Source organism: Anopheles coustani, chromosome 3, assembly GCF_943734705.1.
Source record: "Anopheles coustani chromosome 3, idAnoCousDA_361_x.2, whole genome shotgun sequence".
Classification (NCBI taxonomy): Eukaryota; Metazoa; Arthropoda; class Insecta; order Diptera; family Culicidae; genus Anopheles; species Anopheles coustani.
Window position 1 is genome coordinate 7,498,380 of NC_071288.1, and position 25,621 is coordinate 7,524,000.

General features: G+C 42.5%; 6 protein-coding genes across 7 annotated transcripts; 4 read left to right on the top strand and 2 right to left on the bottom strand.

Annotated features, from left to right (window-relative positions):
* Positions 1 to 3,308: 3,308 nt before the first annotated feature.
* On the top strand, positions 3,309 to 5,800 carry LOC131259057 (RUN domain-containing protein 1). The gene is made up of 3 exons (XM_058260472.1): positions 3,309 to 5,069; positions 5,135 to 5,232; positions 5,300 to 5,800. The coding sequence occupies exons 1-3, from the start codon at positions 3,309 to 3,311 to the stop codon at positions 5,502 to 5,504; spliced, it is 2,064 nt and encodes a 687-aa protein (XP_058116455.1). The 3' UTR covers positions 5,505 to 5,800.
* A 1,205-nt stretch (positions 5,801 to 7,005) lies between these two features.
* On the top strand, positions 7,006 to 7,705 carry LOC131258435 (low molecular weight phosphotyrosine protein phosphatase 1-like). The gene is made up of 2 exons (XM_058259756.1): positions 7,006 to 7,138; positions 7,203 to 7,705. Exons 1-2 carry the CDS (start codon positions 7,102 to 7,104, stop codon positions 7,649 to 7,651), a joined length of 486 nt encoding a protein of 161 aa, XP_058115739.1. The 5' UTR covers positions 7,006 to 7,101; the 3' UTR covers positions 7,652 to 7,705.
* Positions 7,706 to 7,905: 200 nt separating this feature from the next.
* Positions 7,906 to 17,558, top strand: LOC131259875 (DNA topoisomerase I, mitochondrial). Its single transcript, XM_058261482.1, has 8 exons — positions 7,906 to 8,378; positions 11,127 to 11,446; positions 11,524 to 12,703; positions 12,869 to 12,975; positions 13,987 to 15,116; positions 15,189 to 15,439; positions 15,541 to 15,722; positions 15,794 to 17,558. Exons 1-8 carry the CDS (start codon positions 8,331 to 8,333, stop codon positions 15,894 to 15,896), a joined length of 3,321 nt encoding a protein of 1,106 aa, XP_058117465.1. The 5' UTR covers positions 7,906 to 8,330; the 3' UTR covers positions 15,897 to 17,558.
* A 3,236-nt stretch (positions 17,559 to 20,794) lies between these two features.
* LOC131258463 (protein BCAP-like) lies at positions 20,795 to 22,538 on the bottom strand. Of its 2 annotated transcripts, none has more exons than XM_058259788.1 (4): positions 22,177 to 22,538; positions 21,916 to 22,085; positions 21,126 to 21,844; positions 20,795 to 21,025 (listed from the first exon to the last, which is right to left on the bottom strand). In XM_058259788.1, exons 1-4 carry the CDS (start codon positions 22,473 to 22,475, stop codon positions 20,939 to 20,941), a joined length of 1,275 nt encoding a protein of 424 aa, XP_058115771.1. In that variant the 5' UTR covers positions 22,476 to 22,538; the 3' UTR covers positions 20,795 to 20,938. The 2 variants fall into 2 exon arrangements, with proteins under 2 accessions (XP_058115771.1, XP_058115772.1); XM_058259789.1 differs by having other exon boundaries at positions 21,122 to 21,844.
* A 242-nt stretch (positions 22,539 to 22,780) lies between these two features.
* On the top strand, positions 22,781 to 23,555 carry LOC131259022 (uncharacterized). Its single transcript, XM_058260432.1, has 2 exons — positions 22,781 to 22,841; positions 22,910 to 23,555. The coding sequence occupies exons 1-2, from the start codon at positions 22,828 to 22,830 to the stop codon at positions 23,553 to 23,555; spliced, it is 660 nt and encodes a 219-aa protein (XP_058116415.1). The 5' UTR covers positions 22,781 to 22,827.
* Positions 23,556 to 23,733: 178 nt separating this feature from the next.
* LOC131258914 (kinectin-like) lies at positions 23,734 to 25,465 on the bottom strand. Its single transcript, XM_058260309.1, has 4 exons — positions 25,054 to 25,465; positions 24,829 to 24,998; positions 24,063 to 24,754; positions 23,734 to 23,982 (listed from the first exon to the last, which is right to left on the bottom strand). The coding sequence occupies exons 1-4, from the start codon at positions 25,350 to 25,352 to the stop codon at positions 23,893 to 23,895; spliced, it is 1,251 nt and encodes a 416-aa protein (XP_058116292.1). The 5' UTR covers positions 25,353 to 25,465; the 3' UTR covers positions 23,734 to 23,892.
* Positions 25,466 to 25,621: the final 156 nt, after the last annotated feature.

Genomic DNA, 25,621 nt, shown 5'->3' on the forward strand with positions numbered 1-25,621 from the left:
TTGTTTTCGATTAATTGCGTGTTTTATTTACACTCTATACCAAGGTTGGTACATCCATATGTCTTTCGCGATGTATAAACCTTCAGCAAGAGTTGCAAAATAATGTTTATGCTTCCGAGTTGAAGATTAATTTTCGTATATTTGGGTATTTGTCAATTATTATTTGGTAAATGCAACATAATTTATTTGAACAAAAAAAGACATTAACAAGTGACATTCATTAGATGTTTCTTACAATGAACCCCAACATCGTAATAATGAAACTAACTTGTTTTGGGAATCGCACAACGATGTAATGTAAACCCATGTGTGGCTTGGCTTATGACATCCAAGACAGCAGACGCGGTGTTAGTTTTCAGTCAAAAAAGTTGTGCGTGCCCTGGTTTGGAGGTAAAAATGGGAAGAATCTGCTTTTTTCCAAACTGCGTCCCAAAACACCGGGATTTCGTTGTTTTCCCCTTCAGACGCACGTCTGAGTTCGAGAACTGGTGGATAAAAAGTGGATGGAACAACCTGCTGAGCACCAAAAAGCTTCCCGAGAAGATCCTCATTTGTGAGGGGCATTTTGACGAAAGCCTTATCAACCGACGCTACAAGGTTCCGCGGTTGGCACTGGGGGCGCTTCCGACGCGTAACGTAGAATGTCCTGCGAGAAAGGTCGTGCCGAAAGTAGAACCTCCCAACAGTGAAGTAATGCTGCATCGTTTGTTTTGCCGCCTGTGCGGTGAAATGCAGGAAGCAAATTTAGAGGAAGATGCCCCGTTGTTGGAAAACCTGGATGATATACTGCGCCATCTACAGCTATCGGACTCATTGTTGCTGCCAATGGGAATTTGCCCGGGTTGCAAGGAAAAGGCTGAGTTTGTATTGCGGTTCTGGCAGGAGTGTAACGATGCGCAAGACAACCTGCGGGTCATTTTCAACCAAGAACACACAGTTGAACTACTTGCCACCGAAACTTCTGCAAAGGATTGCCAACAGGAACCACAGGAAGAAACGTACACGGTTGAAACTATTCCCGAACCGGAAAATATGGAGCATGATTACGACTCACGCTCAGATATATATGATGTTATTATACCGAAGGAGGAAATTGCATATAGCCAACAAGCTGAAACCGTGGTGGAAATTCAAAGCGCTCCCGAAGAGCCAGAGTCACCTAAAGAAACAAAACAAGTTGTCGAAACTAAAACATCACCAGCGGATACCAGCGTTATATGCGAATTCTGTGGTAAACTACTACGGTCGCGAGCTGCTTTGAACATACATTTCAAATCGCACTCGTCCGAACGGGCACATAGTTGTTCTACGTGCGGCAAAAGGTTCAGGCAGCGCCGAGCACTGATCGAGCATGTTCAGTCGAAACATGAAAACAGACTGTTCCCATGCCGAGTGTGTGGAGAAATTTATCGCTGGCAAAAAGGACTCGATAGACATATGAAGGTACACAAAGGGAACCAAGCGAGACATCCGTGTCAAGTGTGTGAAAAAACCTTCCCACACCCTCACCAACTAAAGCGCCATATGATGCTGCACTCCGGCGATCGAATTTACTGCGACGTCTGTGGTAAAGGCTATCGGTAAGCGGTTTTGTCTTTTTTTTTCCTCAGCGATCAGCGATTGACGGGAATAAATAAAAATTAAAAATTACCTTCTCTCAGGTTCAACTACATGCTGACACAACATAAAATCCGTGAGCACAATATGTACTTCGAAGGGGTAAAACTATACACGAAACCGAACATGAGAAACAAAAACATCCGCAAAAGAAATGTAAAGAGGGATCCAGAACAGCAAGCGAAGACCGAGTACGCAGAGGAAGGTGCTTCAGAGATAGTGGAGTATGATAGTATAGCCATCGACATCAATCCAGTGGACGGAAGTGAAATAAGCCGGGAATATATTGTCGAGCAAATTGATGATAACCATAATATCTGAATCGATGATTATCACCTCTAAAACTATGAAGTGCAGTGTACGAAGAAAGTGTTTGTAAAATTCGCGAGAATAATATCTTTGATTATTTCAGATTTGTTTCACCCCGCCAATACATTAGTAACAGGTTTATAAATAAACTTTAAGTCACTGCACCTCATCCTGCACCTGCGTGTGGTTAGCCAAGATAAAGTTAATTATGATTTAATGTAGAGTAATAACCGTTTCAGGTCATTCGATTACTTTTTCCTTTCACATACAGTGGGCAGTTAATTCTTTTCCACAGAGTGGTTTTGGTTGGGATGAGTATCCGCACCTAACGCTCGCAGGTGGTAGTATAATTATTTCTAGACAAATAATGACTAAATAATGAAAAATGATTATTCGCGAAATTTAAAGTTTGCTTTCTAAAACACTATTTTCACACCTGTTGACACGGCTTGTCCATACTGTCGTATAGCGCGTAATAAAGCTCTGACATTTTATTCTTTACTCAATAAAAAATAGTCTTAATTTTTATTTAATGAAAAGGGATGGGTCTTCTTCAATCCTTTGGGTTCAAACATTCAATATCTTACCATACCCAAATGTTGGAAATTTTTCGTAATAGGAACACTTTATCAGCCTTCATACTCTACTCCTCACCAAGTGGTGTGTCGCACGTGCTATTTGAAAGTTGAACCCTGGATGCGCATGTGCCGTTATGTATGGATTTTCCTTTGTCAAAATAAACAAAGCGCAAGTGTTGTACTAACACTGACGAAGTAAGGAAAAGCTTGGGAAATGTGGCTATCGTAGGGGTCGAAATAATAGGGCATAGCAGAGTGTAGATTGTACGTGTGCCGTCACTGTTGTATAGCATCCGTAGTGAAGCACTACGATGCAGGACGGAAAATGTAAGTTGGCCAAGTTGCCCCTGTAAGAAGATAGTTTTGGTCTGCATAGACCAGTGTGAACATTTATTCGCGAGTTTATTAATTTTACCGCCAGTGTCTTCGGCTGTGTGGGAGATTAGAAAATTGATGGAAAATTAAGCTCTTACGATTGCATATGGTATAGCGAAAAAAGAAAAAACATCGCTTTTCCCGACGTCATCGTGGCCATCGCCTACACGTTTTCCTTTTGGCCATAATTGCCCTTTACAGGTGCTTTTGTGACGTGCAAGTTTATCCAAAAACCGTCGTCTGTGCTTGGGCCGACGAGCTTGATAGAATATTGGCCTAGAAAATTGTTTATAGACATTGTGAATCATGTCCGTGGACATAAAAATCCACGAGTCGTCGAATCTCGCACCGGAGGATGAAGAAAAGCCTGCTGACGTGAAAAATGAGTATTTTTGCCACACAAGGGACGAAGGAAATGATGCAGAAGGGATGAAATATGGCCTCTATGCTGAACATGAACGTCCTGGGGCCCGAAATGGGTCGGAGGATGAGTTTGATTTTGATTCTGCATTCAGCTCCGAATCGAATCACGCGCTGACGGATGAAAGCACGATCGATCAACAAGAGGAACGGGCCATTCCGGATGGCTTAATGGAACGCGAACGCTTGAAGTCGCTCGAGGATGAGCACGAGGTGTTGTCGTCCAATCTGATTGCACTTACGTCCCACTTTGCCCAGGTACAGCTGAGGCTGCGACAAATTGTAGAGGCACCCCCGGTTGAACGCGACGGCTTGTTGAAAAACCTGGAAGAATTTGCCTTCCTCGGCATACCCGAAATACAACAGAATCCTGTGAAACAGAACATTCCGGAGATTGTGGCCAATCTCGATCGGAGTCCGGAATCGGTGGAAAATCTGCGCGAAAAGCAGCACGAACTTATCGAACACCTCAAGTCGCAGCTGTTGGATTTAGAGCGGTATGCGTACGAATCCGGCGCGGGTGTTCTTCCGCAGTCGATACTGCTTGAAAAACAAAAGGTAATCATCGAAGAGATTAAAAAGAAAATCAATCTAAACCTGAACGAGCTAGACTTGCCGCAGCTTACCTCGGAAGATTTGCGCCAGCAGGTCGACAGTGCCCTAGATGAGCTGGTAAATCCGCTCAAAATGAAGGAGCAACTGGTGACACAACTGAAGACACAGATTCAGGACTTGGAAAGGTTTATCGGCTTCTTGCAGACGAACGAAAAGGCGGAAATTAAGAAACGCTTTTTGGAACAACAGCAAAAACAGCAGCTCAGCGCCAAGGAAGCTGGACGCTCAAAAAATGTACCCGAACGCCAAACGGTCTCTAAACCTGAATCTTCGCAAAGCTCAACGATCCATAGCAATGCCAACCAAACGGCTACCAGGCGAGAATCGTTCAACAGCAAAGCTTTCGGCCTGATGGATAAAGCCGGAACGTTATTACAAATGTTTGCCCTGTCCCAGTTCAACTGCGGAAGTGATCGAAATCGGGATGCAAACTATCAGTCGAAAATGATGACACGGACCAGAGAGAATTGCTGGGGCGATATACGCGCCCGGTTGGAGTACGACGTGCAGGAGATTGCGTCTCTAGCCATGACACTACAGAGTGAGCTACCGACGACAGACCCCGATCACCAAGAAGAGGAAGACGATGATCTATCACGCCCTTCCCGAGGCAATCGGAAGAATTACGAGCTGACGCTGTTGGTTCGCAAGCGTCTTGCTAAAACGATTCAACGGTTGATGCAGCATGGGTTGAGGGGAGTGTCCGAAAACACCAGCAATAGTTTGGTACCATTCATATCGGGATGCTTTTCATCTGGTGGCACAGGCCCCAGTGGCAGCAGTAGTAATAGTGGAGCAAATCGACCCAACATGGATTCCAGATCCGACGAACGTTTTTACCGTCCGGAAGTGAGACGTAAAAGTACAGGCGCAACAACTACTGCTCCGAAAAAGCAGTCCCGATCCACCGAAGATGTGTCTATGGCAAGTGTGGAACAAAATTTGTTCTCTCAGCTTGACGACGACGATGACGATGATGAGTATATTGAGCAACGTTTCGGAGGTAGCTCCGAACCGGAAATGCATGCCTGGGAGTTGCTGTTGGTGTATTATAACATAAAAAATGGCGAACGGTACAATTCTACACCGGCGAGAAAGCTATCGGAGAGCTTCAACTTGGACATCGTGGATGGGAGACCACTATCAAACAAACAGGTACCAACAGCGCAAGCAACTGCATAAAAAGAAACTGTGATTAATCCCTTTTGTGTAATTTTCAGAGTCTTCTTAGCGCAATAGGATCGATCATTGCGCTCCATAGCCCGTACAAGCGGAGCTACGATTCACAGTTTAAGGCGTTGATCTGCGCTGGTCTCAAGTAACAAAAGTCAGCAATTATGTATGGCATTCGTGTTTTTCTCATACTCCAATTTGTATCTTTCTAGTGCCCAAAAGTTAACACAATGGCTGTACCTTATCTTCCAAAGCAAAGAGCTGGTCAGCTCGTACTATTATAGCTGGAGTTACGTAGCCAACACAGGTTTCCGTGACGCACTGAAGACCCTGGATAGTTTGACACAGTATCGCTTCGATCTACCGGTGGACTTATCTGTTCGGCAATTTAAGAACATTAAGGACGTTTTTATGTAGTTTCAAGTGCTAGAGCACCTGTTCAGTCCTAGTTTCGATAATGACCGTTGGAACTATTTGAACAGTTTTAGTTTTCTTCGGTACCTTTTCAAATTACAACTATTCCTAACGAATGCTCTGTTGAGATGCAAGTCAAATATCTAAAGCTAGCCTAAACCACAATGAAAGACATCCATCCCTGTTACCACAAACAGTTATAAATATCTTCTGTACTAGAATATTGTAATATCTATCAAAACTTTCAAAGCGGTCCAAGTAAAGAAATGTACATCGATAGAGCGAAAGAGAATGTTAACCGACTGCGTAATGTTAAAGAATATCATCGACAGAGGATCGCAAAAATAACTCCAATTGTTCCTTACTCAACTTCGCATATTGATGACAAGTTAGTTTTACCAAAATAACGTAAGATAAGGGTTGTTGAATTTGTAATATCAACTTAGCTTTTTACAAACATTTTTATGTACTTTAACCACACATTTGAAAATATATTTTTATTGCAGTTTGCTTATCACTAGGTAAAACGGCCCGGTTACACGGTCCAGTTACAGGACAGAGCCCGTTTACAGGGCCCTGTAACATGGCCCGATAACAGGACCCGTATACAGGACCCGTTTACAGAGCCTGGTAACACGGCACGTTTACAGGGCCAGTTTACAGGACCCAGTTTCAGGACTCGTTTAGAGGACCCGTTTACAGAACCAGGTAACAGGGCCCGTTGACAGGTCCCGGTAACAGGGCCCGTTGACAGGTCCCGGTTACAGGGCCCGTTTACAGGGCCCTGTAACACGGTCAATTTACAGGGCCCGGTTACACGGTCCACTTACAGGACTCAGTTTACAGGGCCCGGAAAGTCAGCCCGTTGACAATTCCCGGTTACAGGGCCCTGCTACAGGGCCTAACCTTACAGATGTAGTTTGATTATTAATTTTATTCTGCGTTGGTTATTTGCATCACGTTGCAGCACCACCTTTTTCCCAAGAGTAAATGCAACGTTCGATTTGAAATTGTCCCCAAAATCACGAAAACGTTTTATTTCCCTCCTATTAGAAACATTGAATGAAACTGTGTCTGCAGATTTGTGTTTGCTCTGTTTTATTTTCCGGCAAAGTAACCATCGATAATCAATGCAACCATCGACTACCAAAAACTCGCTCATCAAATCGTTCACCGGATCAGAGCGCAACAAAAATTTCCCCTTCATCCTTAGTATCCATAGCAAAAGCAGAACGCGTGGGAAAACTGGTATGCTGCAGTGCATCTCGCTTTCGCGCTCGCTTCGCTCGTTCGTTGCTATATTGCTATCTAAGCTTAGCGTCAGAAAAGCGTTACATCAGTGCATCTCGCTTGCGTGCTCGCTTCACTCAATCGTACTGTCTAATGGAACCACTCAGTTACTGGAGTTTGTATAGCGGATGGAAATCCTGTATGACAGTTGTGAAATATTTCGTCAATAGTTGATTTTGTTTTGTGTCAAATGAAAAATAAACACATACCGAACTTGATGCAAAACTCACCGTGACCGGGTTCTATTTGGTTGGCGAAAAATAGGGTATTTGCATAAGGCTTCCATTCAGTTCCTTCGCAAGCTTCTGCAATGAGTGATAAAAAGAAAGCCCTCTTCATTTGCCTCGGTATGTAATGGTCGTGCAACTATGTGGCCAGTTTATCGGATCACGAATTAACAAATTTCTACAGGGAACATCTGCCGGTCGCCGATCGCCGAGGCCGTGTTCCTCAAAGCAATAGTCAATGCCGGCGTAGCGGACCAGTGGGAAGTGGACAGTGCTGCAATCGGATCCTGGCATGTTGGACGTAGTCCGGACCATCGAGCGTTGGCAACAATGAAAAAACACGACCTACCGTACAGCAACAAAGCGCGTCAGATCAAGAAGGCCGACTTCGAGCACTACGACTACATCTTCGGGATGGACGGGGAAAATATTGCCGATCTGAAGGAACGTGCACCGAAGGATGGAGGCAAGGCAAAGATTTTGCTGCTCGGTGATTTCGACCCACAGCAGCCGGGTGCGATTATCCGCGATCCGTATTACGACAGTGGCTCGGAAGGATTTGAACAGTGCTATGTGCAATGCGTGAGATGTTGCGACTCCTTCTTGGCAAAGGCACAAAAGGGTGAGATTTAACGAAATAGATTTAAAATTTATTTCATAATGTACTGAAAAACGGCAATAAAGTTTTTTTTTTCATAAATTATGAGGAATGTTGAAATGAATTGTATCAATTTAAAGACAAAGATTTCAAACCTCCGATAAGATCACATGAAACAATGAACGTGAACCTTGCACTATAAACGCATTTGACTGCTTCGACAGTCGCTGACGTTCAGCTTGGAGTGGCAGACCGTTCGCTCCTTCCTGTCAGTGGCAACGTCGTCATCGTGGTTCGTTGAAAGTCGATTTTAGTGCGTTTTTACCTTCTTGCGTGCCCTTTAAAGTGTCTCTTTTGGTAAAGAAAACCTTTCACAAAAATCGTACAGTTTTTTGCGACTGGACAATTTACAAATAATCGCCGAAAACGTGACTTTCCTGTCGGCCCTCCGGAGGTATGAGGAAGCAGTGGTGTTCTGTGTGTGATGCGGCGCACTAGTGTGCGTGACAGTGACTCGAACTAGGTGCTGTATACTCTGGGACTTAGAAAATTTTTCGCAGCTCGGGTCTTGTGCTCGGACGGGCTTTGCTGAAAGTGCGAACTGACGACGGACTTGTGCTCTCTTCCGTACATCATCGTCGTCGTCGTCGTCGTTTTCGCACAGTCGTTGCCGTGTGTCCGGTGTCGTGGAAGTGAAGTTAAAATTGTGGCACCATGAGCGTGGAAACGGCCATTCCCCCAGCGGGTCATCCACAGCCAGCGGTAAGTGTTCAGATAATAAAACGAGACCTATCTGCCGAATGGCGAACCGTGTTCGAGCGGATGCATTGGTCGGTGCACGGCAGGTTGAAAATGTTCTCGAAGTTTTCTCTTGCGGCTGATCACCGAACCTCTTTTTCCCAACAACAATTATCCTTCGTAACATTGGCCAGCGTTTTTACTAGATTGATTCATAATTCCCTATTTTCTCCACAAAACAAAGGAACCCCACGTATCTTAGCGCAAAGGCGACTGATACGAGGATTTCGTCTAAGATAAAGTTTAGCTCCGAGAATAAATTACTTTTGCTATGGCAGCCCGTGAACAAGGCCATACATTCTTCGTTAAAATGTAAAATTTCCTTTTTCTTCACTCATCCACGTCTTCATCTTTCCTCTCGAAGCCGCCCGCCAGTGAAATGTTCGGTTGTCGTGCATTTCGTCCAAGTGTGGCTGGTGGCGAGCGAGCAGTACAAACGAACGAACGAGAAAAATGGCGTCCGGAGACTAAGTCCCACGTCGTACTTTGTGCAGCGGACGGTGATGTTGAAAATTTCGAGATTGAATATCTCCGCCACCGTTTGTCGTAGCGCGATGAAACATGGTGCAAAATTCGTTTCAGACAAAATGCAATCATCTGATCGATGGTTGATTTTTTCGCCTTTTTGCGACTAAGTCCCAACTTTTTCGGGGACTTAGAAAATTTTTCAACCCCTCATGCTGTTCAGGCATGGTGGTGTGTTCGGTGTCGAGAGAAGATGCTCTGACTTGATGTGTTCTTGATGCTGTTATTTTTCGACTAATGCGTCGCACAATTGCACAGGCTGTACAACGACGTAATATACGATATACATATAAATGTTTTTCGAAGGAATTATTTCTTCCTTCACCGTTAGTTGTTCGACAAAATATTTTCGTGTGTTCTATTTTACCAATGTTTAACGTCTCCCGCTAACGTTAACGTGAATCTTTTAATAAACCACGTATGCTGATTCTTATGAATAGTGTTGTCAGGACTGATGGTGTTGAAGTTACCCCAAAATGTAATATTTATTATCGACCGAAATAGTGTTTGCCCCTGCATGGCACCATTTGTGCATTCGAATGTGGGTTTATTTGATACCGGTCCCGCGGTGTAACACAAATTTATCAAACATTCAATGAACGCAAAACGCGATTCGTTTATGTCCTTGGCTGTGAATCGTCGTCGGCATGAAGTACATACTCGGTGTAGAAGAGAATGTTCCACCAGATGAAAGTAGCAGCTCTATATGACCTACTTCGGAGGAAGAAACTGCCTTTGGTGTGTCCATCTTTCTTAGGTCGAAACGAAAGAAAATACTGCATGAAATGAAGCTGTTGTTTTAACTTATCTGAGATAACATTTTATAAATTATATTCTTAAAACTTAAGTTGATTTAAATTTCTCAACAAAATATACACTTTCGTTATTTGACACTGCTGATTGTGTGAGTATCATTGAGGTATGCATGCATACATGTGGTTTTTAATAATTTATGTTTACTTTCAACACGTGTAACGGAGATCTAGAAAAGCATCGAATTGAAGTGTTATTTTTGATTTTGAAATTAAATAATTTAATTTCTGCTTCTTACTTACCACGTGGCGTGAGATGACTCTTGGCCAATGGTCCGGTCGAAAATAAACTTAAGAGTCGAACCCCACCGGTCCCTTTAACAAATTGTCATCTACAACTGCCTGCTTTAACCTGCTACTCTCGGTCATTCATAGACCAAAAACTATCAAATGTGAACACCGATGCTTCCAATCTCCCTTGCTCCGAACCACACTGCTTCACATTTGTCACCCTCCACATTGCAAGTATCGCGTGGAAGAATCAGCTGTTGCATGAACGTAGGACATGTGTGTTATTCCGATGTACTGCTCCCCCAAAACCTCGTCGGTTCAAGGTGCGTGTGTACGAAGTAGGCGTTGTTGATGGTAAATGACTATCGCGAACTACTGAACAAGCCTTTTTAAATCCATTTCTAAACCCTGCCATATAACTCGGCGGAAATCGGCGACCTCATGGTAACCACATTGTTAGCACGTGTTAAAGTCGAACGTACGCACAGAAGGGGGCTCTGTGTGTTTATTGGAGCCGAACAAGCCGGAACCCCAAAACCATCGCCGGACATCAGGGCTTCGCGATCGCGTACGAAAAATTCACGCTCACAGCTAAGGCTTCCGCCTTGTCTAGCGCAGCGTACGACGGTGCAACGTTCTCTCTGGCGTATGGTAGTAGGCCCTGCTAAGTCGCTGCCCGCGAGGGAAGGTTATCTATCAACTCCACGACGGTGTGGTAGTCATCCACGGTAATACATACATACGGTTCTGGTCTTGATAATAACCTTTTAAACATGAGCTGACACTCCTTCACTTGTTGCCGAATGGATCGAGCAATATTCGGTAGGTGAGGATTGAACCACGAATCTGACATATTTTCGCAATCCGGCAGTTCATTTTATAGATCAACTTTCACTTACGTTGCTCGAGACAAAAAAAAGCCACAGCACGGCGATCGAAAACGCACACGCTTTCCGCGGTTTGGCCGTATTGTTGGGTGGGAGAGTGTACCGGAGGCCCTACAGAAATAACTTATTTTTAAACTTCTCAATCCCGTATGTCAGTGGGCAAAAGTCGTTTCGGTTCTTTTTGGGATGTTTGTTGTTGGTTGTTGATCGTTCTTTGACTAATGTCGCGGTGACGGTTTGTGGTTGTGTCGTTACAGGATTCATTGAAGCAAATGAACGGAACAGCTGATCGGCCGAACGGAGTGAGCAACGGGCACGCGGGCAGTGGTGGTGAGAACGGTGAGCGGCAGAAGAGCAGCCACAAGAGTTCGAGCAAAGACAAACACCGAGACAAGGATCGGGACCATCATCGCTCGGATAAGGACAAAAATCGCGAAAAGGACAAAGGCCGCGATAAGGACCGCGAGCGGGAGAAGGACAAAAGCCGCGACAAGGATCGGGATAAGCATAAGAGTAGCAGTGGCACCGGCGGAAGTCATTCCTCGTCATCCAAGAGTGGTAGCGGTGGATCGTCCAAGTAAGATTATGCCTTGTCTTTTGTTGATTGATTGTTCGCAATTGTTTCACGGATATTTGACGTCTTTTATATTTTAGGGACAAGGAGCGCAGTGATAAGGACAAGCAAAGTTCCAGCGGAAGCAGCGGCAATAAAGACAAGGAAAAAACTCACCACAGCAGCTCTTCGTCGCACAAAAGCTCCAAAAGTGACAAGGACAAGGATCGTTCGAAGGATAAGGACCGGGACAAGGACAGCAAGCATCGGAGTCGCGAAGATGGCAAGGATCGTAGCGATCGCGACAAGAAGGATCGTGATAAGAGCAAATCCAGTAGCGACAAGGATAAGCACAAATCGTCCTCGTCTTCGTCGAGCAACAAGGATAAGGACCGCGAAAAGCACAAGACCAGCAGCTCGTCGTCCGGCCGGGACAAACATTCCAGCAGTAGCAGCTCGAAGCGGGACAAAGAAAAATCATCATCGTCATCTTCCTCGAAGCACAAGGACCGGCGGGATGGAAAGGAACAACGCGACAATGCTGCCTCCTCTGTGCCTGGTGAGGTGAAGATAAAGGGGGAAACGGATGCCGCTCCCCCAGGTTTCCTCAATGGCGAAGGCCATCTGGTGGCGCCCGGTGATGCCACTGCTAACAACCGGGCAGCAAAAGAGCGCGATCCGCTGGATATTTCGCAAGCCAGCTCGTGTGACTACTCTATGTCCCAGTTTCGCGCGGATGAGACCCCATTCCCGCAAAAGAATGAACCGGTGGATCACAATCAGTCGAATCAGGATGGCGAGTATCAGGACGAGGATGATGACGAAGGGGATGCCGAAAGCGGTGACAATGAAGGCTCTGGTAATGAGAATGGACACTTCAACCATCAACAACAACAACAGGCGCAACATTATCAAAATCAGGGCGGTTACTTCGGTGGAATGCAACAACAGCACGAGCAGTATCAGGCATCGATGAACCAGATCCAGATCAAACACGAGCCTCTCGATATCAAGGCAGAACCTTATGAGACGCAGATCAAACAAGAGGAAGATTCCGAGGACGAGATTCCATTGTCGAAGCGTAAGAAGAAAGATTCCGATGAGGCGTACGAGGAGGGCTCAAGCAAGAAGAAGAAGATAAAAACAGAAAAAAAAGAAAAGAAGAAGAATAAAAAAAGATCGTATGAGTCTGGCGAGGACAACGATGACGACGGAGACTACGGCAGCAAGAAGACGAAGAAGTCAAAAGTAAAGAAGGAGCCAGTGCACGAGGCACCCAAGGTACCTATCCTTTGCAATGTAGGCATCTTTATAAGCGAAACAGCTTATAGAGAGTTTTGTTGTGCTATCAGCGAAGAACTGAATAGCTGGTGTGCGAACGCTAATGGTAATTCTGTTTTTTTTCTTTTTTTTTTCTATGTTTTGCTCGCTATGCCCACAAATCAGCCCACAAAGGGAGCTCTCAAGACGGAGGTTAAAACCGAAACAACCCGAACAAAAGGTGGTCGCCAGAAGAAGAAAGAGGAAGAGGAAGAGCAGGAAGTGTGGAAATGGTAAGTCGTCGTTTAAAAAACGTAGATGCACTTTTGCCGCGAAGGTTTTACCCTCCGGCCGCTGATAGCTGTTACGTTGGAGCAGTGCGCATGGAAAACGCACGGGAATTGTTTTGAAAACACCGGGCCGGTAAAAAAAAGAAGAAAAGAAAAACAACCGGTGTCTGTGAGCGGAGCGTGCGCACTGTACGTGAACGTTTGTATGGCATTCGCTGGAGAGCATTGGGTTTTTGTTTTCCTAGCGCCGGTGCAGATATAACGGGTGAGGAAAAAATATTGTGGCATGTCGGACGAGTAGATCACTTCGTTGGACGTGCAACGAAAGTAATGGCGCTTGCAGTTCAGTTTTGAAGGTGCAATAGGCAAGCTAATGCTTACTTTGTATACGAAGAAAGGGTTGTGAAGTGTTGTATAATTTTTCAAATTAATTTCTTCAACTTTTGACCGGTGTTCGTAAAGGTTAATAGTTTTTCATGTTTTAACGCATGGGTGTTCTGCTCTTGTCACATGAGGTGTATGTACAATGGTTGGCTATCCGCAAGTAGTTCTCAAAATGTCCACCTTATGCATATTGGCGCTGTGAGCGGAAGAAATACTTTTTTCCTGTCAATATTTTGACAGGTCGCTGTTACCACTTCGCTTTGGAAAGAGCGATTGAAAGTTGTAAAACGCAAAATATTTACACCAAGTCGTGTTGAATGATTGGATGTTGGCCACTTTGCGTTCGCTGATTCCATGGAGTTTTATGTGTCGCCATGGATTAGGTGCGGTGTACCGCTCGAGAACCAAGCTAGTGCAGCATCGAAGTTGGCTAAGGGCACGTGTAGCCGGTGGTAGTCTGATAGTGCTCGATCAACGTGCCTTTAATTCTGGAATATTACATCGTCAGCGGGTTAAAAAGCGCCCGTTGCTGTCTTCTCCATCTAACCGGTGTGATTGTGTGTGCATCAATCAGCTACGCGCGGGGGCTAAAACCTATTTCTTTTCCTATTACGTCACATTATTTCCCAGGTGGGAGGAGGAGAAACGTGAAGATGGTTCCAAGTGGACCTACCTGGAGCACAAAGGACCAGTCTTTGCACCGGCCTACGAACCACTGCCCCCGAGCGTTACGTTCGAGTACGCCGGCAAAAAGATGCGACTCTCGGAGGGTGCCGAGGAGGTGGCTGGCTTCTACGCGCGGATGTTGGACCATGATTACACTTCCAAGAAGGCTTTCAACGAAAACTTCTTCAAGGATTGGCGCAAAACGATGACACAATCCGAGCGGGAAATAATTAAGGATCTGGGACAATGCAATTTCCGCTCCATGGCGTCACACTTTGCGATGGTTGCCGAACAGAACCGCAATCGTACGAAGGAGCAAAAGGCCGAGCTGAAGGCGGCAAACGATAAAATGATGAAGGAGTACGGCATCTGTGTGATCGATGGGCACAAGGAGAAGATCGGAAACTTCAAGATTGAACCGCCGGGTCTGTTCCGTGGTCGCGGTGAGCATCCGAAGATGGGCCTGGTGAAGCGACGCGTAATGCCGGAGGATGTCATCATCAATTGCTCGAAAGACAGCAAAGTGCCGGTTCCACCGGCCGGTCACAGGTGGAAGGAGGTGCGACACGATAACGGCGTGTCATGGTTGGCCTCCTGGGTTGAAAACGTTCAGGGGCAGGTGAAGTACGTCATGCTGAACCCGAGCTCGAAGCTGAAGGGTGAAAAGGATTGGCAAAAATATGAGACGGCCCGTTCCTTGTTGAAGCACATCGATCAAATTCGTAACACGTATCGCGAGGAATGGAAGAGCAAGGAGATGCGCATCCGACAACGTGCTGTGGCCATGTACTTCATCGACAAGCTGGCGCTGAGAGCGGGAAACGAAAAAGACGAAGATCAGGCCGATACGGTTGGTTGCTGTTCGCTGCGTGTCGAGCACATTCAGTTGTGTAAGGAGTTGAACGGCAAAGAAAACGTGGTCGTCTTTGATTTCCTCGGTAAGGATTCGATCCGCTACTACAACGAGGTGGCGGTGGAAAAGCGGGTCTTCAAAAATTTAGAGTTGTTCAAGGAGAACAAAAAGACAGGCGACGACCTGTTTGATCGCCTAAACACATCGGTGTTGAATGAATATTTGAAAAACCTTATGGAAGGTAAGTGGGAAAAGCGAATAATGCAAATCAACAGCCCACTTGGATACGCTAACCATGTTTCTATGTTTATAGGATTAACCGCGAAAGTGTTCCGTACTTTCAATGCCTCCTTTACGCTGCAAAAGCAATTGGAGGAGCTGACGGATCCCAATATGACGGTGCCGGAGAAATTGCTGGCCTACAACCGTGCCAATCGCGCTGTGGCTATTCTCTGCAACCATCAGCGGGCCGTCCCGAAAACGCACGAGAAAAGTATGGGCAATCTGAAGGAAAAAATTCGTCTCAAGCGCGAGCAGGTGGAGCAATGTCAGCAAGAGCTTAAGGTGAGGGGATTCGTTGCTGCTACGCTGTGTTTAACCGTAGTGTTTGGCGATGTTGTTTGAATGTGTCATTCAAATGTGTCCTACTTTATTGTATGTGTTAGGATCTCAATAAGAGCAATGTTCGTGATGCCACCGCAAAGGATAAGAAAACCAAGCAACTTGAGCGTTTAATGGAGCAACTGAAGAAGCTCGAGCTAATGGAGACGGACAAGGATGAGAACAAGACGATCGCGCTCGGCACTTCGAAGCTGAACTACTTGGATCCTCGTATTTCTGTCGCATGGTAAGACGCTCTCGCGTATGTTGCATCGGGATGAACTCCGCGATTAAACAATCGATGATTTCCATTTTCAGGTGTAAAAAGTTTGGTGTACCGATCGAGAAAATTTTCAACAAAACTCAGCGCGATAAGTTCCGTTGGGCGATCGATATGGCCGATGAGAACTATGTGTTTTAAAAGGCTTCTAGAATACCCGGGAATACCGTTGGTATCATTTTGCATTCATCTGATCAGAAATGCAGAGAGAGAGAGAGAGAGAGAAAAACAATAGGAAACGGCTGCGTCAAACAAATTATATCCTTTTCCTATATACGGAAATACTTTTCGGCGTACCCCGTCATCTGTGAACATTTAGAAAATCACTTTTGCACGATACTACGCGTGTGACGAGAGTGGACGGTCGATACCGGGTCTCAACCTCGCGGAGGCAATGTGTTTGTGACAACCGTCCACCAACATTGCTGTTTCTCTTCCCCGCTTATATTCACCATTGTGCAACATCTGGTAAAGACAATGTCGTGTGCTTTTATCAGCATTGGTTAGGAAGCATTGGATATCCTTCGAATACGAATTAAAATGTAAAATGCTTCCGAAAGCCATCGGGACACACATACACTCACACACAATATAGAGCATGATGTGGGCCGATTATCAATAATATGTACGTCCAAGGGCGTACTTTATTGCGTTAATAACAATAGGGACTAGTTTTATAACGTGTAAGAAAGTATAAACGAATAACTAGATGAATGTACCTACAGATATGAGCGAGGTATATAGAGTAGTGAAACAAGAAAAAAACGAGAACGTTTGTAAAGTTCTGCTTACTTCTTTTTTGTTGTTCTAGGAAAAATAGCCAGGCAATAAGAAAGAAACCGGACGATTAGTGGAAATCCACGCAACGGGGAGTGAGATCGAGTGACAGAGAATATTTTATTTATTTTAGCGAAATTCCATCAATCAAAATGCTCGACTATCGTTTATAATCAACTGCTTCAGGGTGGTAGGGATCCTTCCACGTGTTGTAAATGAAGATTTAGGGGGAAACCATAGGAAGGAGACACTATGAAACACACGGACACAAAAGCAAGCACCCTACAAACTGTACGCAAATTGTAATTTTAAAATTTTGTTTTTACTTTTATGTATTCTTCGGGTTTTGCGTTGGCACAGTGTCCACTGTGGTTTGCTGCCCAATCCAATTGATCCCGACTGCCGGCGGCATACGGAGAATCCCGTATGACTCTTTTAACTTACGAAAACATCTTGCTAGACAAATTACAACATCGTGTACAATCAGGTTTCTCGGGAGGGGTTTAAGTTAGGTTGTACCATGATTCCATGTCCGTCTTTGTTTTGTTCCAAGCACATGAGATACGGATGGGTCCAGTAATATAATGTCTGCAACAGCTTGCAAGGGCAACGCTCTGAAGCCTGTGGATGTATGCCAATGTGTGCGTCTTCAATGTGCACTTCAATTTTCTAGCCAATTTTCGTCAACCCCCGATACCAAACGCGAAACGTGTGTGGTGTGTTGTGTGGCACCCGGCCCTGTCCCCCTGGCCACATTTAGCACAGGAAACGTGCGTCGATCGGTAGGCCGATTAATTATTTGGTTTTGTAAGCGGTTGCATAATGATTGCGTTTTAAGTAAGCATTGTAGGGTTAAGGATCGATGCGGTATTCGTTTTGGAAAGGCAAATTGATGCTACAATTACACTCAAAACACACAAACATAGAAACGATTGTAAAATACTTTGGTAGGATATAATAACTCAGAATATATGAAAGTATATAAAAGGAAAAAAAAATAACAACAATTATCAAGTAATCGAACAACGGAAACACACGCAAATATAATGAACAGACAGACAGACTGGGGTCTATTAAGGATGTACGATCTGGTTTGTGCGTGGTCCGGTGGTTGCAATATCAGGAAAAAAAAGCTAACCACACCAACAGCAGCGCCGGAAATGCCGATGATGGAACCGGTGCGTAAGGAGTGATACGTAGTGTGCAACTGAAGAGGAAGCAGGAAAAGCAGCCGAAGAGAAAATATTCCATCAATTAGGCTTCAAGGTGAACGATGGTAAGAATGTAAAACAGTTACTTATCGTAGGAAGGAAAGCCAAAAGCGAAAGGTAAATATTAAAACAAACTAACAGAAACACAAACAGTAATGAGTTTAGGAGACAAACATAGAAACTGATAGCGATGAACAACGGTGGTAGTGGGATGTCATCGTTTCCACCGAAATATGGGGCTTTTGGCTTTCCTGTGATGCACTCGGAGGGATTTCAGACACCATCCGAACTATCCCTTTAGTGATCGTCTGCTGGGATATACAGATGGATTTATCGATGGGAAGGAGCCACGTCCTCATCGTCCTTTGTTCCTCTATGGAAAAAAAATAGTGTTAAGAAAAACAATATGATAAATATAACTGCTCCACGAGGGTAAATTATTGCGGCACAATTGAAAACCGCTAGCCACGCGCGATATAAGAGCAGCGTTTTAAAGACGGCCGTGAGCGTGAGAACATGAAGTGAACGGAAGTTTACGGAAGAACTGAACTCGAGCTCGGAGGCTTGGGAATCGAGGAAAGGAAAATTCATTAACAACACCGATTACGGAACATAAGGGTTGTGTGTTTTGGTGGTTAGAATATTTGAAACACTACAGAGTGACAAAACAAAACACAACACACACTCCCCGAGGTATCGAAAGGTGGGCAGACGCAACCAACCATTAGCAACGTAAGCAGAAGATATAGGTGATGCGGGGAGGGAGAATTAAACATGAAAATCAATTTAGGCAAACATATTGATGGAGAGAGAAGTGCGAAAAGGGCTGAGAAGAATGAGTAAATGATTCTAAGAGAAAAAAAAGATTAAAATAAACGACATTAAATGAAAACGTTCTGTTGATGGCAAATTTTTATTCCGGACGTGCTCGAAAGAAATGTTTTTGTTTTACTTCAGTTTTTATGTTATATTCTTAAGTTAGATTTTAAATAATAATTTATAATATTTCAAACGTGATGATTATATCTTTAGTCTGGGTGACGTGGGTGGAAAAATTCACCTGCCTTCTGATTAAAAGCTATCAGCGTAAGCGGAAGTTACGAAATAAGAGGTTAAAGCTACATCCTTTGAATCTTTTATTAAGCACGAGGTATTGGATAATATTTTCAAACTGACAAGCTTTTTCGTCGTTGGTGAGTTATTGCTGAGAAAAAAAAATGCAGTAGTTCAATGTTTTGCCAGATTTTTTACACGTTTATTGCAAAATTTTAAATTATCATGTCTTTGGAAGCAAATTAAAACCACATTTACCTAGTTATATCTACAGGTAAATATTGCTACATTTAGTAAATTCGTTCAACTATATCGAAAACGCTATTCTGTTCTGATTTTAAAACCTAAGTGGAGACAAATTTTAATTTTTTCGAAGGAGTAAATTGTAATCTTTTTGGAGCTGGTGTTATCGTGATTCCGATAGTTGTAGATTCTTTTTTCAGTTTTTTATGTTGTTCCTCCATGCTGTTGATTCGAATTTTGGCTGTCTTTATGTCCTCATCCAACTTAGCTGCATTATTTTCTACAATGCTCGTTTTTTCTTGCAGAGCACGAATTTCATTTTCTTCGATTTGAATACTTTCTTTTAGTATTCTAATTGCATCACAAGCATGGTGTTTTTCGTCAATCAATTTCTTTGTTTCTTGCTCTACATCGACCAGCTCTTTCCTCAAATTATTCATATTTGGCTCGTTTTTCAACTTGATTTGTTTTAAATCTTCCGCAGCGTTTTCTTGGAGGAATTTCAGTTTTGAGATGGTCTCATGCTTATCGGAAATAATACACTTCGTTTGCTTAGATTCGACCAATTTTTCCACCAGATCATCGGATAGTTTCGATTTGTTCAATTGACGCTCCGTTTTCAATGATGCATACTCAGTGGCCAATTTAATTACATCACCAGATAGGGCTTCAATTTCCTTCTCCAGTTCTGTAATACATCGTTTTAACTTTTGGATGTTGTTTAACAGTGTACGGTACTCATTCGTTTGCTGCAGTGCTGAAAGATGATAGTACGAAGTAGTAAGTACGTTCTCAGTTTACCTTCATACTACACTTGGCCTACCTTTATCTTCCAACGCGGTAAAACGTTTTTTAATGTCTCCCAGATTTACTTGATCCGTTATTACGTCGTTTCTTTCTTTTAAACGTAGCAATCCGATCTCTTCAACATACATTGCAATTTTTTGAATTTTGGCTTCTAATTGCAGTGCAAGCGCCTCACTTTGCAGGTTTCTGTAAAGGATAAAAACTATAATCTACTACTTACAATATGGTAACTATGATAAACTTACAAGTTTTCATACATGGTTTCTAAAGTTGGTTGGTGTTGGTCTTTGCTTAGAAGAAGGTGTTGTATAGACTCCTTTTCATCGGTCGTTTTTTTGAGGTTATTTGCTAGGTTATCAATATGTAGCTGCTGTTGAAAATTTCTATGTTTCAGCAAAATAAGCTCGGTTAGTACTGTCCATCGGTTTTTTGTCTTGAGACGTTTTATCTGTTGCACTTCATGTTCAAATATCTTCACCTGCTCGGCGCAGCCAGCGCTAGGATGGCTTCCATTACATTCGTCACTTTGCGTTGGTTTATCCGACATTTTTACGACCTAATAGTTTTAGTTGCTGTAAAATCGAACGAACACTTATGAAATTGTAACAACGTCCAATAAGCACACCTTTTCACCTCGACGACTTGAACCGGAGTGAGAACCACACAAGAAAAACGACGCCTACTTGCCGTATCGTTGCTAGGCAACGACTCAGGCTGGACCAGCGCCACCTTACTTAGTGGCAAAACTCACGGTGGAGCAGTGAAAAGGTCGATTCTATAAGTTGACCAATTTTTAAACAGATTTACCTACATACACTAAAAAAGACACCAAAAAAATCTTTTACCTAGTGTCCACAATTGGAAATGAAGCACACAATACATAACAGGAAATTTATGTGAATGTATGTATATGAATAAAAAATTAAAGAATAATTGAAAAGTTTCAGGTTTGCCAAAAAGTAATTTCATGTTTATTGAAAATTCAATCCAGAGCGCTATAGTAATGTATAATTGATGTTTTAATTTTAAAAACAAGTTTTTAAAGATTTAGATTACAGGGTAAAAATGAAAAAGGTAAAAAGGTGACGGCAGTTAATTATCATCCATGTCCTCTGCGGTGTCGAATCTAGAATTGAAACTCTCTACGTATCTAACGCGATTGTCGTGGTGGAATGACACCTAAAATGCAAAAAAGAATGAAGTATATAATTAAATAATGTATTAAATAAAAAAAATTTGCTAAAAAAGGCATAATATTGTTTACATAGACAAAACTTACTATGCTGATAGAATCGCTCTCCCGGTCTAGTGTCGGAATGGCACTCGAATGGTATGTTTTTTTCGTTTGAAGTGGTCGAACCGTAGCGAACTGCAGTCTTTTTGGAGCTGGTGTTATCGTGATACCGGTAGTTGAAGATTCTTTTTTCAGTTTTTTAAGTTGTTCCTCCATGCTGTTGATTCGAATTTTGGCTGTCTTTATGTCCTCATCCAATTTAGCTACATTCTTTTCTACACTGCTCGTTTTTTCTTGCAGAGCACGAATTTCATTTTCCTCGTTTTGAATACTTTCTTTTAGTATTCTAATTGCATCACAAGCATGTTGATTTTCGTCACTCAATTTCTTTGATTCTTGCTCTACGTCGACCAGTTCTTGTTTAAAATTATTCATATTTTGTTCGTTTTTCAACTTGATTTGTTTTAAATCTTCCGCAGCTTTTTCTTGCAAGAATTTCAATTTTGAGATGGTCTCATGCTTTTCGGAAATAGTACGCTTCATTTGCTCATTTTCGTACTGCATTTGTGCCACGTCGTCAGAAAGTTTTATGTTTTTCGATGCATATTCCTTTTTCAACATTTCATACTTAGATGTCGACTCATTTATGGCAGCAGATGAGGTTTCGATTTCCTTTTCCAGTTCTTCGATATTTCCAGTAAGTTCTGGCTTACATGAAGTACAGCATTTTAGTAGTGCACTGTATTCATTTGCCTGCTTGGATGCTGAAAGATAAAAGTACGGAAAAAGTACATTCCAAAGTTCAGGTGAACGTCAAAAAACTACACATCGTTACCTTTCCCTCCCATCGCAGCAATGTGTTTGTTTAATTTTTCCATTGTCACTCGATTGATTCTAACCTCATTTTTTTCCTGCAATTGAGCCTGTTCAATCTGTTTTACAAACGAATCGATTTTCTGATGTTCGGCTTCGAATTTGTGTGCAAGCTTCTGTCTTTGATGTTTTCTGTAGAGGATAAAAACAAAGAGATTGCGTTTCACGATTCCGCTGTGTATGAGTAACTTACAAAAAAAAACAGAAACATTGGACAACATACAAAGTTTCCACAGCAGATTGGTATTCTTCGTCGCTTAGAAGAAGTTGCTTTATAGCCACCATTTCTTCGATCGATTTTTCGAGCGCCTTTTCGAGGGATTCGATATACTTATGCTGCTGGATATTTTTAGACGCAACACGTACAAGTTCGACAAACACAGTTGATTTTTCTAGTGATATCAGATGCCTTATCTGTTGAACAGATTCGTGCTCCAAGATGCAGTTCCTCACCGGTTCTGCACAGCCGGCACTAGTTTGGCTTTCATTGCTTTCGTCACTTTGCATTGGTTTATCCGACATTTCGATGAGCTAATAGTTTTTAGTTGCTGTAAAATCGAACGAACACTTATGAATCTGCAACAACGTCACCTTTCCGCTTCGATGAATTGAATTCAAATGAGCAGATCTCATTCAATTCAATGACATACGTCACACAAAGCAGAACGATGCCGACTTGCCTCACCGTTGCTAAGGTAACGCCACGAAATATTTGACAGATCGTTGGAGTCTCGCGGTCAGAAGGTTCTGGTCGAATCTGAGCAATTATTTTTAGTGGCACAAAAATGTTGTAACTTATTCGTCTCTAATGTTTTGAAGCAAAGAAATTTCACATTACCCAGTAGAACGTTATACAGAGAATAGCCAAGGAAAAATGGAATCGAGCACGTAAGTGGTCTAAATCTTCAAGTAGGGAAGTGTAATGAAATGAGTACTTTTTCTTAATTTGTTTTAAGCGCAAACCAATTGGCTCGCGAAGGAATCCAACTTGCCCAAACAATCGGTACTACTGTAGAAAATCTCGAAGCTACAAAGGCTGAGTTGGAAAAGAAAAACAACAAGCTGTTAGAGGAAAATAGGCTGCTATATTTGGATCGTAATACATCGATTGCAAAATACGAAAAGTGCATCGAAAAAAGAATGTCCGAACTAACGATAACTATAGAGCAACTGCAGCAAATGAGCACGGAAGATAATCAAGTTCTGGAAGCAATAGTGAATCAGAAAAAGATTTACTGTGAAATGCAATCGGAAATCAGAAATTTAGATGAAATGGCTAGAAAATTGTCTGAAGGTTGCCAGCATGTGCTAACTGGTTTAGAAGATGAATTACACAAAAACGAAACATTTTTAAAGCAACGCTATGAAGCAAAGATTAAAGATTGTGAAAACAGAATCTGCACATTGAAAGCAACTGTAACTCACCTAAATGATGAGAAAGAGACTCTCGAAGCACAGAAAGCGAAATTAATGGATACGAACTCTGAACTGGAAGCTCGTATAACTGAATTGCAGAAACTTTTGAACGAGGCATTGATGAAAAGGCCACTAACCGACCGACCGAAGACCGAAATAGCATATGTAAAACCGAATGCCAAATAAAAACACTTTTTATAGTTTTTTTTTACAATTTAACCATAAAATTTGTGTAAACATAATGATTTGATTTAGACAACATCAGCCATACGAAAGAATTAAACAATCGCTGAAGGTCAACAATAAAGTAATTCAATAGTTTGTAGAAATTTAGAACATGTTTATTTAAAATTCAACTCATATTTAGTGTGCGTGTTTAGGAGTATTAGGTAATAGGTAATGTAATGAAACAGTGTTTAGGAGTATAAGGTAATAGGTAATGTAATGAAACAGATATGTGTTTATACAATAGTTAAACAGATAGCTTTGGATTGCAGAGGAATCAAATTGGAAAAAAGAACTCCTAATTAGCAGCATCCATTTCGCTTGTGGTATCAAATCTGGAGTTGGAACTCTCTATGTACCTAACACGGTTGTCATGATGATATGATAGCTAAAACGTAAAATAGTAATGTGGCATACAACATTAATTGAAAAATACCCAACAGAAAAATGAACGGTCATAAAACTTACTATGCTCATGGAATCGCTTTCCTGACTTCTAGTTGCATTCTTGTTTGTACTTAATGATGTAGGTGGAGGCTTCATTATGTGGGTTTTTACTCCTGGCTTCATTATGTTGGGAAACTTTGACTTCGACTTTGTTTGCTCTTTGAGGTCTTCCTCCAATGCAAGCAGTTTTTTCAATTCCTCTCCCTTGTGGGTAATAGATTCTTCGGTTTTGTTCAGATTTTCCAGTGCGGCATGCTTCCTATTTTTCAATTCTGTTAGATTTTCACGCAGTTGACGAATTTCATCGCATGCTTGTGCTTTCTCATCAAGCAGTTTATTTTTTTCCGCCTGTTTGGCTTCCAACTCTTCCCGGAAATTATTGAGAAGTTGTTCGCCACTCAGCTTGGTTTGCTTAAATTCTTCGGTTGTCTGATCTTCCGCTTGTTCTAGCTTTGTGATTGTCTCGTCAATTTCGGAAATCTCATGCTTACCGCGCTCATTTTTCTGTTGTATTCCTTTCAGCTCCTCAGATAGTGTCATTGCAGACATTTCCTGTTCCTTTATCAATGTTTCAATTTTTGTCACCATTTCAATTTGACTGGCATATCGTACGTTCTTTTCTTCCGTCAAATGCTTGATTCTTTTTTCGAGCTCCATCCTACATGCATTCCAGCGTTCCGCAAGTGTCTGGAATTCATTCGCCTGCTCGGATGCTTTAAAAAAAAGAACAGAAGATCTAAAATAAGTACATGCTATGGGTAATTAAACAAGAAACGTGAATGTCTACCTTTCTCTCCAATCACTGAAACGCCTTTGCTCAAATCTTCTATTTTCTGTCGATTAGTCCGGACCTCATTTTTAAAGTATGCACGAACCGTTTCTATCTGTTTCACAAGTGTATCAATTTTCTCCTGCTTGGCGTTTAAATTACGTGACAGTTCCTGGCGTTCTTTCGTTCTACAAAAATGGCAAATTATATACACGAATAGGAAAAAGAACAGTTCATACATACAAAGTTTGCACATCCGCTCGGCATCGTTGTTCGTTCTGCATATGTTGTTTAACCTGCTCCGATTCGAGCATTACTTTTTTCAGCGATGTTTCTAAGATGAAAATATTGTTCTGCTGCCGGTAACTTTTAATTGTTTGCCGTACATATTCGGTAAGCAAAGCTTTTTTATCTTCAAACATGAGATGGTGCAAGTCATGAGCAACTTCTTGGCTCATGGTGTTGCCTATAAAATCCTCAACACTATTTGCATTCGATTGCATTTCACTAAGCTCGTCTTTTTGCGCTTGACTATCCGACATTCCCACGTGATAAATGTTTAATTGGCAGAAAATAATGGACAAAACGTTTCCAATCTAGGAGCGAAAACTGGTGAATGTAGAACAAGAGCGCTCTGCGACCTTTACACCGCAACAACTTGTAACCGAATGAGCAGATGTCATCCACTTCAATGCAATAGAACGCCACAAAGATGAACGCGGCCTACTTGCCGTGCGTTTCCAAGTTAACGGATTGATTTGGTATAGAAGTGTTTTTTTTTTGTAGTAGCGAGAAGTTTTTGATTGTGGCT

Bases quoted from the DNA above. Each gene is read 5' to 3' on its own strand.
- LOC131258435 (XM_058259756.1), top strand. From the start codon at position 7,102: ATGAGTGATAAAAAGAAAGCCCTCTTCATTTGCCTCG. The intron at 7,139-7,202 runs GTATGTAATGGT...AAATTTCTACAG, and splicing joins AGCCCTCTTCATTTGCCTCG to GGAACATCTGCCGGTCGCCG.
- LOC131258463 (XM_058259788.1), bottom strand. From the start codon at position 22,475: ATGTCGGATAAACCAATGCAAAGTGACGAAAGCAATGAAAGCCAAACT. The intron at 21,845-21,915 runs GTAACGATGTGT...TTTATCTTTCAG, and splicing joins TGCTGCGATGGGAGGGAAAG to CATCCAAGCAGGCAAATGAA. The intron at 21,026-21,125 runs GTAAGTTTTGTC...TTTGCATTTTAG, and splicing joins AGAGCGATTCTATCAGCATA to GTGTCATTCCACCACGACAA.
- LOC131258914 (XM_058260309.1), bottom strand. From the start codon at position 25,352: ATGTCGGATAGTCAAGCGCAAAAAGACGAGCTTAGTGAAATGCAATCG. The intron at 24,755-24,828 runs GTAGACATTCAC...TTTTTTTTAAAG, and splicing joins TTCAGTGATTGGAGAGAAAG to CATCCGAGCAGGCGAATGAA. The intron at 23,983-24,062 runs GTAAGTTTTATG...TTTACGTTTTAG, and splicing joins AAAGCGATTCCATGAGCATA to CTATCATATCATCATGACAA.
- LOC131259057 (XM_058260472.1), top strand. From the start codon at position 3,309: ATGAAATATGGCCTCTATGCTGAACATGAACGTCCTGGGGCCCGAAAT. The intron at 5,070-5,134 runs GTACCAACAGCG...TGTAATTTTCAG, and splicing joins GACCACTATCAAACAAACAG to AGTCTTCTTAGCGCAATAGG. The intron at 5,233-5,299 runs GTAACAAAAGTC...GTATCTTTCTAG, and splicing joins TTGATCTGCGCTGGTCTCAA to TGCCCAAAAGTTAACACAAT.
- LOC131259875 (XM_058261482.1), top strand. From the start codon at position 8,331: ATGAGCGTGGAAACGGCCATTCCCCCAGCGGGTCATCCACAGCCAGCG. The intron at 11,447-11,523 runs GTAAGATTATGC...TTTATATTTTAG, and splicing joins GGTAGCGGTGGATCGTCCAA to GGACAAGGAGCGCAGTGATA. The intron at 15,440-15,540 runs GTGAGGGGATTC...TGTATGTGTTAG, and splicing joins AATGTCAGCAAGAGCTTAAG to GATCTCAATAAGAGCAATGT.